The sequence below is a fragment of the Pseudorca crassidens genome, chromosome 9 (genome assembly GCF_039906515.1).
Source record: "Pseudorca crassidens isolate mPseCra1 chromosome 9, mPseCra1.hap1, whole genome shotgun sequence".
Lineage (NCBI taxonomy): Eukaryota > Metazoa > Chordata > Mammalia > Artiodactyla > Delphinidae > Pseudorca > Pseudorca crassidens.
The window spans coordinates 78,960,513-78,973,649 of NC_090304.1; the positions used below are offsets into that span (position 1 = coordinate 78,960,513).

Here is a 13,137-nt window from a genome sequence, read left to right on the forward strand (position 1 = left end):
ATGATGCAGTTAGAGTGGGGCTGATTTGAGTAGAATCTGGGAGAGATACATGGGTACTGACCATCAGTTCAAGTTTCACTTGAAACTGTTTTCTTGAGAGAGTACCTGTTTTCTTGGAAAGAAAATTGTCTCTACTTTTATCCAAGGCAAGAGGATCAGAGGAGCCTTCACTAAAAAGGTGATGTTTGGGTTGAGGCTTGAGAGTTGCCATGGTGCTAAGACCATCAGACAAGAGTATACCGGCCTTTTTTGAGACACAACCAGGAATGTGTTTGGAAGGAGAGAACAAGGAGCAGGGTAGAAAGGGGAGAGGTCAAGAGGTGATGGTGGGCCAGATCACTTAGGGACTTTTAGGACATTCGAAGGATTCTAAGTGGGGTGGAATAGGTGTGCCTGACGTTTGAGGACAGGGAAAGGTGAAAGAAAATATTTGAATGGTGGAAATTAGGGAGCTTAAAAGGATTAAGAAACAGTATTAAGGGAGCACTTGAAATTGGGTTAATGAAATAGTTTGCTTTTTTCTTTTTTTCTTTGTTTATTTGTACACATATATTTTCTGTCCTAAAATTATAACTATTACATATGCTCCATACAGTTCAAGTTGATCTTGGAGTATGTTCAATATGTTTCTTTTTTTTCACACACACACACTGTATTTTATTTTTCTAAGGGATAAATAAACTGACACCAAGCATTGTAAATGGATAACCACAACGAGAGCAACAAGGATTGCAATTACCAAACACGAAACACACTCATACTATGTCATAATAGTGACATTCAGTCCAGTAATCCTCCACAGTAACAGCTCCTTTCCTTGCAGTGAAAATTGATTTGTATATTTTCTGCCTCTGAGTCCTTGTGGGATTTTTTTTTATTATTCAAACAGAAAGTCAAAAAAATTATAACCATCCGCCTCAGTTCACTCAGTGCCATGTAATTAAATTTTTTCAAGTCTTGATCTTTTGTTAGCACTTTTATGAATTCATCAGTTTTCCATTAGTGTTTTGACAATGCTTATTCATTCAATTCAGCAGTATAGTCAGTTACCAGAAACCTGTACTTGTCAGAGTCTTTTCCATGAATTCCTTGAAGATGAAAACCTCTTATAGGAACATTTTTGCAAAAAATGTACACCCAGAACTGTCTGTAAATGACAAAAGACTTAAAAATGACCACGGTTAAAGATTTGATGAAAGTTCATAATAATGCAACTGACAAGGAAATTTAGTTATTTCTGAGATACACGTTTTAAAGTAATAACTAGAATTATGACTTATAACATTATACCAGAACATATAAGATTTTTAGAAATTTCATATAATGCCTGAAACATTTATATTAACATTTCCATACAAATAATCCAAAGAATGTGTAGTATTAGTTGTTTTTTGTTTGTTTGTTTATACTGCAGGTTCTTATTAGTCATCAGTTTTATACACATCAGTGTATACATGTCAATCCCAATCGCCCAATTCAGCACAGCACCATCCCCACCCCACCACGGTTTTCCCCCCTTGGTGTCCATAGGTTTGTTCTCTATATCTGTGTCTCACCTTCTGCCCTGCATCCATTTCATCTGTACCATTTTTCTAGCTTCACCAGACATGCATTAATATACGGTATTTGTTTTTCTCTTTCTGACTTACATCACTCTGTATGACAGTCTCTATATCCATCCACATCTCAACAAATGACTCAATTTCATTGTTGTTTATGGCTGAGTAATATTCCATTGTATATATGTACCACAAATTGTTTATCCATTCGTCTGTAGATGGGCATTTAGGTTGCTTCCATGACCTGGCTATTGTAAGTAGCGCTGCAATGAATATTCGGTTGCATGTGTCTTTTTGAATTATGGTTTTCTCTGGGTGTATACCCAGTAGTGGGATTGCTGGATCATATGGTAATTCTATTTTTAGTTTTTTAAGGAACCTCCATACTGTTCTCCATAGTGGCTCTATCAACTTACATTCCCACCAACAGTGCAAGAGGGTTCCCTTTTCTCCGCACCCTCTCTAGCATTTGTTGTATGTAGATTTTCTGATGATGCCCATTCTGACTGGTGTGAGGTGATATCTCATTGTAGTTTTGATTTGCATTTCTCTAATAATTAGTGATGTTGAGCAGCTTTTCATGTTGATGCATCTCTTTTTCCTAACTTTAATGAGAATGTTACTTTTGTTTCACTGTTAAGAGTGATCCTTGCTATTTTTTTTTTTTTTTTTTTTTTTGCGGTAAGTGGGCCTCTCACTGTTGTGGCCTCTCCCGTTGTAGAGCACAGGCTCCGGACGCACAGGCTCAGCGGCCATGGCTCACAGGCCCAGCCGCTCCATGGCTCACGGGCCTAGCTGCTCCATGGCATGTGGGATCTTCCCGGACCGGGGCACGAACCCGTGTCCCCTGCATCTGCAGGCGGACTCTCAACCACTGCGCCACCAGGGAAGCCCTCCTTGCTATTTTTTATCTTGAAATTCTTTATCTTACAAAACAAGTTTTCTCTTGATGCTTTGCAAGTAAGAATGTAAAATCATGAATGGATTTTTCATTTCATCAGATGCTTTTTTGGTACCTATAAGAGGATGGTAGTTTTCATTTACTTTGTTAATATTCTGAATTATACCATTAAATTTTCCAATGTTGAATCATCCTTCCTTTCTATTTGGTCATGATGTATTATTCTTTTATTATATTGCTGTATTTCGTTGGATAACATTCCAGTTTATGTTTTCATCTATGCTTATAAACAAAGATGGCCTGTAGCTTTATTTTTTTATTGTCCTTTTTTCGTTTTGCTATCAGAGATCAGAATAGCCTCATCTGAGTAGCTTTCCAACTTTTTCTATGCTCTGAGACAATTTGCACAATAAGAGTTAACTGTTTCTTGCAACTTTTCTAGATTCACATATAAAATGATGTGTCCCCTGGACTTTCAGGGGTCATACTTTGAACCAGCTTCTTATACTGGGGTATTATTCAAGCTTTGTGGTGTTTCTTGGATCCATTTTGGATATGTTTCCTCTCCAGAAAATTATTCTTTTCTCTTATCTTTTGAAAATCTTGCTGTCACGTTTCTCCTAAGATTCTCTTTTGAGATTTTAAAAGTTCTTTTGTGCACTGTTTCATTCCTAGTGGTTTATTTTCCCCTTCTTTCTTAGGCTCAGTTATGCCCATGTTTTATTGCTATCATTAATTTCTTCCAAGAATACTTTTGGTCATCAGTGTTTGGTGTTGTATGTGTTTTCTTTCATTAACTTTGTCTTTATTCTTTGTTATTTTTTACTCCTACCCCTTCTTTCTCTTCTTTATTTTGTAGCTTCTTCAATTGAATGTTTAGTTCATATATTTTTAATCACCCTTGCTTTTTCTTTTGGTACGATGAAAGATATTTGTCTCCTTTAATGCTTTTAACCCTAAACTATATTTTTAAATTTATTTAAATAATTAAAAAAATTATTTCACAGAAATTTGTAAAAATCATCATAACTTGATGATTTTTGACAGTGAGCCATTCTGATGGCTGTGTAACCAGCACCTGGCTTCAGGATAGAATATTCACATTTTTCTAGAGACTTCCTCACTCCCCCACTCACAACCTCTCTCTTTCACAAAGGTAACCACTGCTCTGACTTCTAACAGATTACGTTGCCTGCTTTTTCTCTTTATATAAATGGAAGCAAAGAATAGGTATTCTTTTGAGTCTGGATAATTTTGCTCAGTATTCTGTTTATAGAATTATTCTTATATTTTCATGTAGTTCTTATTTATCTTCATTGCTGTATTGTATTCCATTGTATGAATATACTACAATGTAATTAACCATTCTAATGTTGACTGGCATTTGAGTTGTTTCCAGTGTTTGGCTACTGAAATAATGTTGTTCTGAACATTCTTGGACTTGACTTTCATTGCACAGACATATACATATCCTAGGCATGAATCATAGCACATGGGTAAATTCAATTTTAGTGGATACTGTCCAAATAGTTTTTCGAAGTGAATGTAATGATTTCCATTCTCCTTACTAGAGTACAGGAATTTCCACTGTTCACAACAACATCATTTCTTGTCCTGTCAATCTTATGAAATTTTAGCCTTTCTTTGAATATGCAATTATATTCCATGGTGGTGTTTTATTTGTAGTTCCCTAGTAACTCTTTCCAAACATTAGTTTGCAACCTGTCTCTATTGTATTTTTTCTTAGCTTTTGTTTCCAACACTGCCCTGAAGACACTACATTTGAGATACCCACCCAGGGCTGGGTGGTGATTCACTAGAGCTCAAGAGACCAGAGCCAAGTGTCAACCAAGGACATCACAGACTTGCAGGCTCAGCAGCATCAGTCCAGAGCAAGGCTTCTGCCCAGTGTGGAGTCCCCGGCAGAATCAGCAAGCCTAAGAAATATTATCAACTCATTGCATTAAAGTCTACTGGGGGTTCCTGCTGATATACTCCAACCCATTTTTGAAAAAGTAGTGTTTTCCAGCATCCTCACCTATCCAGAACATAAGTAAAAGCTTGGGAGTTTCTTGCTTATTAATGAAAGCTATGAAGTCTAAGTCCAACTGGGCCCAGAACCCAAGTTGTGGCATAATGGTATTTCGTCCAACCAAAGAAGAGTTTAATGATTTCAATAAATACATTGCTTATATGGAATCCCAAGGTGCACACCGAGCAGGCCTGGCTAAGATCATTCCACCCCAGGACTGGAAAGCCAGAGAGACCTATGTGACATCGATGACATCTTAATAGCCGCTCCGCTCCAGCCGGTGATTTCTGGGCAGGCAGGTGTGTTTACTCAGCACCACAAAAAGAAGAAAGCCATGACCGTGAGCGAGTATCGCCGCTTAACAAACAGTGAAACACACCAGACTCCATTCTACTCTGATTTTGAGGATCTGGAGCGAAAATATTGGAAAACGCGCCCCTATGGTTCACCAGTATATGGTGCGGACGTCAGTGGCTCCTTATTCGATGAAAACACGAAGCAGTGGAACCTTGGACACCTGGGAACCATTCAGGACCTGCTGGAACAGGAGTGCGGAGTGGTCATCGAAGGCATCAACACCCCCTGCCTTTACTTCGGGATGTGGAAGACCGCCTTCGCCTGGCACACGGAGGACATGGACCTTTACAGCGTCGACTACCTGCACTTCGGGGAGCCCAAGACTTGGTACGTGGTGCCCCTGGAGCACGGCCGGCGCCTGGAACGCCTGGCCAGGGAGCTTTTCCCGGGCAGCTCGCGGGGCTGTGAGGCCTTCCTGCGGCACAAGGTGGCTCTCATCTCGCCCACGGTCCTCAAGGACAACGGCATCCCCTTCGATCGGGTCACTCAGGAGGCTGGAGAGTTCATCGTGACGTTTGCCTATGGCTACCACTCCGGCTTCAACCACGGTTTCAACTGCGCGGAAGCCATCAATTTCGCCTCCCCGCGTTGGATTGATTATGGCAAAGTGGCATCGCAGTGCAGCTGCGGGGAGGCCCGGGTCGCCTTCTCCATGGACGCCTTCGTGCGCATCCTGCAACCGGAGCGCTACGAGCTGTGGAAACGCGGGCAGGACTGGACCGTGGTGGACCACACGCAGCCCACGGTGCCCAGCAGCCAGTTCCTGAACGCCTGGAGGGAGGTCCGCGCGCCTGGGGGACCCGCGCTCCGCCGGAGGCACTGTCCGTCCCGCAGCGCCTCGCACCGCCGTCCGCCCGTGGCCGCCTGCCATGGGACCCACTGTCGAGCCCCTGTGGATCCTGCGTCCCCGCCCCCCTAGCCGGCCTGGGGTTCTTGCTCTGCTGCCCAGTTCGGGGCTGCGGCTGCCTACAGCTCCGCGGAACCCGGTCTGACTCCGCCGCTGACCGCAGGTCCATCTGCTGCGGATCTCCCCCTACCTGGACGATACGGTGCTCGTCGTCGTCCTCAGGAAGAGGGGACTTAGGATCCGACTGTCCGGGCCCGGACTAAGAGGCGCTTGTCCTTAGACACAACACTCCCATCTCTGGACTTAGAAGCTCAGCTCCCGTTTGCCGGCGATCCGTTGATGGACAACCCTGCATTGCTGAGCCCATGGCTGCAGCATCCTTCTAAGCCTTCCGGGTGCTGTTGCGCCCCTGATCTTCAACCCTTGGGTCCTCCATTGGATCCCGAAAATGCGATGCACCCTGGCCCATGCCTGCCATCTCTGGAGGGTATTACATCCAGTGTCCTTGACAGCCTCCCTTTGATTCCTCCCAACGTTCCTGGGACTGTGAGAGTGTTTCCCAGGGACGATGCTGGGAACTGCAGGGCCCCCGTGAACTTATGTGAGGGTTTAAGTTTGGACCAATCTTATGCCTCTAGGAGTCTTGTCCCAGCTGCAGAGACCAGTCTCCCGCACACCCTTGACTGTGATCCCCTGGGACTAAAGCTAGAGGCACCTGCATCTCTTGAGTCCTGCGAGGAATTCCTCACCAATGCATGGTATTCAATCTGTGAGCCCATGACTACTGAAGAATTTGCTAAATGTGACTTTATCTGACCCTCCACCCCAGAAACCACAGAAGCTCTTTTTTTAAAAAAATAAATGTATTTATTTTTGGTTGCATTGGGTCTTTGTTGCTGCGCGTGGGCATTCTATAGTTGTAGCAAGCAGGGGGCTACTCTTCATCGTGGTGCGTGGGCTTATTGCAGTGGCTTCTCTTGTTGCAGAGCATGAGCTCTAGGCACACAGGCTTCGGTAGTTTGGCACGTGGGCTTAGTAGTTGTGGCTCGTGGGCTCTAGAGCTCAGATTCAGTAGGTGTGGTGCATGGGCTTAGTTGCTCCGTGGCATGTGGGATCTTCCCGGGCCAGGGCTCGAACCTGTGTCCCCTGCATTGGCAGGTGGATTCTTAACCACTGCACCACCAGGGAAGTCTCTAAAAGAATCATCTTTAATGGATATGGGTTCAGTCAGAGATTCTAAAACTGCGGTCCAGCACCAACAGCAGCATCTCATAATTTGTTAGATGTGCAAACTCTGTGGCTCCACCTCAGATCTACTGAATCAAGAGTCTTTGTGGTTGGGCTTCCCTCAGCCTGCGCGTCCGGAGCCTGTGCTCCGGAACGGGAGAGACCACAAGAGTGAGAGGCCCGCGTACCGAAAAAAAAAAAAAAGAATCTTTGTGGTTGAAGCCTAGCAAGCTGTGGTTTGACAAGCCCTGCAGGTGATTCTGATGCACCTACTAGGCTAAGTCAGTCTTGATAATTAACATCAAATCTGACTAGGATCCCTTCTTATAAAGGAAACAAAGCACAGCTGGGAAGGGCAGCTTCTTTTGCCCTCTCTCGTCTCCTCCCCTTCCTGAATGTGGACAGTGGGCAGGGATACAGAGAATCAGTTCCTGGTGTTGGGGACAGACAAAATCAGGCAACAGGGGTTCCTTGAGACAAAGCATCAACTAGAAGGTGAGAAAAGTGAGTTGTATAAAACAAAATTACCTTGCTTCTGGTTACTGTTAGTTTGTTTTTCCCTGTAGTTTGAATTAAGCGTTTAATCAAAGTTCCAACCTCATCTCTGCCCCTTGCTTGAATAAAAATTAGACCAGGACCATATTATGTGGAACAAACCCACCTGTGGTCACCTTGATGGTAATGGGGGTTATCCAGAAAACCTTCAAAGAAGTGGAATTGGAGTGAGAACTGGCCTCTGCACCTGGAGACTCCCCTCCCCTCTTTGGCAGGTTCTGAGTTTGCTCCTATTAATGAAAGAGGCTTCATTATAGTTCATACAAATGTCTGTGGGTACCATAGGGTTAACCAACTACATCTCCTCTTCTAATACAATCTTGCACTCATATTTTTGCTACTTGCAAAAAAATCTGTAAAGTACAAAATAACAAAAATAAACTGTTTTAACCCAGAATACATAAGTAGCCTTTATTAATGATTTTGTTAATATTTTTGTATACTTCTTTTTAAATTTTGTGTTCCATTGGAGAAAATTTTATTAAGAAAATTAGCCAACAAAATTTACTGGGATTGACTGGTAAGATTGCTTTTATATATATTGAAAGAAGGATTGAGGGGAAGAGAAAGAAAAGATCCACATGGTGTGAAATCAGTTGCAGTGTTGATATCCTTCTTGGGAAAAATTCAGAAGCAAATCTTCTAGGGATGAGATGATGTTTTCAAAGGTATTTCACATATCACAGCAATTTCTGTATATTTTTGAAAACCTCTGAGTGTGTGTGAGCTTACAGGCACACATGCAAATGAGAAGGGGAGAGAAGAAAGTCAGATATTCCCACCCTTCTGAAAGACTTTAATCTTTGAGGGGATCTTGTCTCTGGAGAAAAATAGCAAGAAAAAGAGGCCATGTTTTTCAAGGATAAATGAAATTCAGAAATTTTTTTTCTCTTTTATCTGCTTTTTCTTTTTTTTTTTTTAATTGTGAGAAGCTGGTTTCAGGTAAGTGATAGGCTAAGCAGGGGTGATTATTGATGAAAGATTTCATATAATGGCTTTGAAAGGAATAGTACAGATTTTTTTTTTTACTGTTATCGTTCACTGAATTGGTTTGTATAAAGGAGGAAATTCATCCAATTTGTTCTTGTGGTTATTCCTTCCCTCTTTCTGTGAGTTTATTACTTATTTCAAGGAACAGAGGGGAGAAGAGCCCCACTTAGAACCTTTGACACCAGGAGCCTTCTTAAATGTCTGTTTTCATGTAAACCCAGGATGGGGCTTGTGGGCATTCCCACCTAGGAATATTGTACTCATGCTGCAGTGGCCAAATCTCCAAAAGAATGAGGAATGGGGAGAAGCTATGAGAAGCTCTGCTCTGTGTAATAGTAGGGTGCTTGTTCTCAGTGCTAGAACGGGGGCTGTGATGCAGAACTCCCTAATCTAAGGGAGCTGTATTCAGAGACAATTGGCAGGCTATGGCATGATCAAGCAAAAGGAAACCTGAGTCCTGGTTGTGGGCTGATTGGGTCTCCGGGGGAAAAGAGAATCCCAGGACTCATGAACTCACTTCTTCATGCTTTACTATGCCTAGAGTCCTCACACAGCTTCAGTATGTCTCCCATCTCTTTGTGGCTCCACTAGGAGCCTAAAGGGATCCTGATGTCATCTACCTCTAAGGGCAGCTGAGACCCTCTGGCTCTGAGAAACTCTTATTAAAAGCCACACCAAGGTTCAAGAGCGTGGTGGAGCAGTCTAGGGATTCATTTTAGGAGGTGTGGGAGCATGAAAAAGCGTTTTACTGCTACCCTACAAATTGAGAACTAAATGAAAGAAGGTCCAACTAACTAAAGCCCACCTCCTTGATTGTGAGTTCCTTAGCTGAGACCTTTGGCCATTTCCTACTGTGTCTTTTAAGCCAGGTTGAAGAGCTCCAAGTAGAGATACTTGAGATCTGTTACTATCGTGGGTCATGATATGGAGAGTGGGGGTGGGACTTAGAATGCTGAGTGTGAAAAACAGATGAAATCTCCACTCTGGGTTATATACAGATATGTCTGTTTTCCTACATCATTCTTCTACAACAAATTTCAAAGTTTTGAAAATCTTTTAAATGCTTTCCCTGTTTCATCAACTACTGTCTCACATTTGGGTTTTCCCTCTCTCTCTCTTGCTCGATTTTTATTACCTTTGCTTCAATTCCTGTATTTTTGCTTTTCTCGTGAGTGAGCTCCCTCTCTCTCTTGTTGTCATTTTGTTCATGTACTCAATAATAGTAGTAATTAAAACTTCTGCAAGGCACTGATCCAATTACCCCCCCTTTGAGATAGGTACCTAGTTTGTTTTGCAAATGGGAGCATGGCCGCATCTCATCTCAAGTTGACCAGGGCTAGTGAACAATGGGTCTGAGAATCAAACTCAGCAGTTTAGCTTCAGGGCCTGTGCTCTTAACCACAGGCCACAGTGCTCTCCACTGTCTTTTTCACTTTGGGTGTTCAGAAACAGCAGAAGCTTCATGCCAACTCCTTGAAATGGGATTTTCTACCACCGAGAATAATTTTGAAATGTGCAGGAAGTTTTGCCTGTTGCCTCCCATATCCGTATCTCATATTGTCTACAACCCTGCTGAAATTCCCCAAGGATTATCTCTCTTTTGGATTTGTTGGCACATCTATTAAAGTAAGGACAGTTTACTTTGGTCCAGGCACTGTTTGAACCTCTTCTTCTCTATATCTGCCCGCAGGGTCACAGTAACCCTTTTATGCTAATTTCTCTACAAATGCATCTCTTCTTTTGCACTGCTTTCTCTAAGTTCCTCTCTACTCCTGATGTCTCTATTGTTCTAATCTCATCTCTGATCCTTTACCTGGACTTTACTTTCCTCTTCCTTTCTTCCTATTACATAATCCCAAATACCCCTTGTCCTGTTAGGCGTGACCTCCTCACATGTTTGTGGAATCAGTCAGGACAGGAGAACCTTCACTCCAGCTTCTGGAAATGAGGCCACATCACAGGAACGTGACTGAACATTCTGGAAAACTTCTTTGGCCACTTCCTCCCTTTGATCCTACATCTTTATTGCTGGGTCTCAGGTAAGAACAAGCAGCAGCCATTTCTCACTCTGGGATATTTAGATGATCAACACATCTTTTGTTATGAAAGTGAAGAGCAAGGCAGAGCCCTGGAATGTGGGTAGAGACATTCCAGACTTTTGTACTGAGATCCGGGCCAGACAGAGGACTGAAGGAGAAGGAGAAAGATGTCAGAGTGATTTTGTCAGACATCATGGTTCAGTAGGGCCAGAGGAGAGGTGCATATAAGAAGACAGTCAAAATCCTGTGGCAAGGACAGGGCCTGTTCCTTCACAGCAGAATGGTAATATAGACACTAGATTTTTGCAAAGAGATGCCATGTCTCAGAGCCAGCATCAGAAACTTCCACAATCCAGAAGAGTGGGAGGCCACAAGAACTAGGCTGACTGTCCCTTCAGAGTATGGGAGGCACGGGGACTGTGAGAATAGAACAATTTCTGTCTGAGAGTGGGGGCAAGTTTCAGTCTCTTCGGGCCACACTTACTGGTAAGGTCCAGTGGATGACTCAGCTATGGGTTTTTAACATCTGTCTATTAAAGGCAGGATATGCCACCCTCTACTCAGAAATACTCCCATGGACAGAAGTCCACAAGGCCCATATTAATAAGACTTTCAGTGAAATATGGAGACATCAGAAGGGGTTTCCTGCAGAGGAGAGGTACTGACCTTCTTCACCACTCAGTCCTAGAATCACCAAGTCTTTTCCTGGTGCTCTATGAGGAGATGAACATCTCTCCCACTCAGTATTGTGCATATCTGTGTCAACACTCTTTTACTATGTTGTATTCAGAGTAATTGTGCAGTTGTCCTTGAAGGGCCCCACAACAGAAGAAGTATTTACTGTGCCAATTTTCCAGAGAACTAGAGATGCATTTAATAGAAATGTGGAGCTTGAAGTGTGGAGCTATCTCATTGAATCCACTATATCCAGGGCCCTCACTCTCTGGATGCAGATCCCTGAGATCAGCTTCTTAGGAAGAGCGGATATAGCGGGTTTTATTCCTCCCCTCCTTACCCCCAAATAGACTCAACAATATATCCCATCCCTCATTCTCTTCCTACAATGTAACTTCAATACTGCTCCCCGTCGAAAGTGTTCCGTCCCTTTGAACACGGGTAGGGTTGTGGCAATAACAGATAAGACACTCTGTGTTGCACAAAAGGTAGAATAACTTCCATCTGACAGTAATGGGATCCTCGCTCTAGGAAGCAAACTACTATGCTGTGAGGAAGCCCCCAAGCAACTACATGAAGAGGTTATATGAAGATATTCTGGGCAACAGCCCCAGCTGAGGTAACTCAGAGAGCGTCAACTGCCAGACTCGTGAGTGAGGTCTTCTGTGTTTCCAGTGCATGTTCAGTTACCAAGAGAATGACCACTAGGTGGGTCTGCAGACCCAACAGACTCACTATGCTCTGGGATTTTCCAGAGCTGCATTTCTTACCTGATTCTCATTAGTTCCCAGTCTAACATGAGGTGAGGGTTATGCTTCAGGTCTCCAGGTATCAATGAAATCTCATACCCTGTGTGAAATCTAAATATATGCATCTTCCCATTTTCCTAATGAACAGTCACTTGAGTTATTAGCCATAGGTCCCTTTGGATTAGGACTGGGTAATCATTACAGTATATAATACTGTGTCACGGTGTCACAGGGAACTTACGCCTAGGGATGTGGTCACCTCATCAATCAAGGAGTTCGAAGTCTGAAAATTGTCTCAGTCCTGGGAACTGGAAAAAAGGATCATTACATTAATTGGAGAAAACAACCCTCTGCCTCCTGATCACACTTTCTTGATTTCTTTTGATTATATCTTAAAGCAGTATTCTTGGCTTCTCTTGTATCTGTTCTGCCCCCGGGGATCCTATTCATTTTATTAACCATCTCTGCAATTCCATGTGGGCCAAGCCATCTTGGTTCCTGCTCAATCCTTGCTGGCCATTACAAAAATGCAGTCTGCTGGCATCTGGCAGTTAAATGCCCTATCATCTGAGTGATATCAGTAGCCAAGCTCTGTAAGCACTTTTATCATCATCCCAATCCTGGAGAGGATAGCTACCACTGAACTTCTTTCTGATGCTAGATCCCTCTCACCAGCACATTTGTGATAACCTTGGTGAATAGCGTATTCTCTTTATTGACAAACACAATGCTATGGTTGACCTTCTGACCTCATAATATATCCACTCCAAGATACAAATGCCCTTTTGCCTTTTTTTTTTTTAGTGGTACGCGGGCCTCTCACTGTTGTGGCCTCTCCCGTTGCGCAGCACAGGCTCCGGACGCGCAGGCTCAGCGGCCATGGCTCACGGGCCCAGCCGCTTCGCGGCATGTGGGATCGTCCCGAACCGGGACACGAACCCGTGTCCCCTGCATCGGTAGGCGGACTCTCAACCACTGTGCCACCGGGGAAGCCTCTTTTGCCTTTTAATCCCGTCCTGTCCCATCTTACAGAGCAATTCATGCATTTCATTGTTACTAAGCATGGGCCATTGCTTTTTCCAGGCTTGTAGGAGCCTGCAAGCAACAAATGTTCTAATCTTCTAATATCCTTCCAGAGTGTTATATCCCATATCCTGAGAAGGTGCTCCCAGACCAATAAACTCTCTCTTATCCTGTTTTATGTTC

At 43.4% G+C, this 13,137-nt stretch overlaps 2 protein-coding genes across 2 annotated transcripts in view; both read left to right on the forward strand.

Annotated features, from left to right (window-relative positions):
• The window catches only part of LOC137230786 (tripartite motif-containing protein 77-like), a 42,982-nt gene that overhangs the window by 6,502 nt on the left and 23,343 nt on the right, over positions 1 to 13,137 (forward strand). The gene's annotated exons all lie outside the window — the stretch shown is intronic.
• On the forward strand, positions 4,535 to 6,578 carry LOC137230785 (lysine-specific demethylase 4D-like). The gene is given in 2 exon segments (XM_067750830.1): positions 4,535 to 4,729; positions 4,732 to 6,578. Coding segments are annotated over 2 exon segments (1,968 nt in total). The 5' UTR covers positions 4,535 to 4,542; the 3' UTR covers positions 6,513 to 6,578.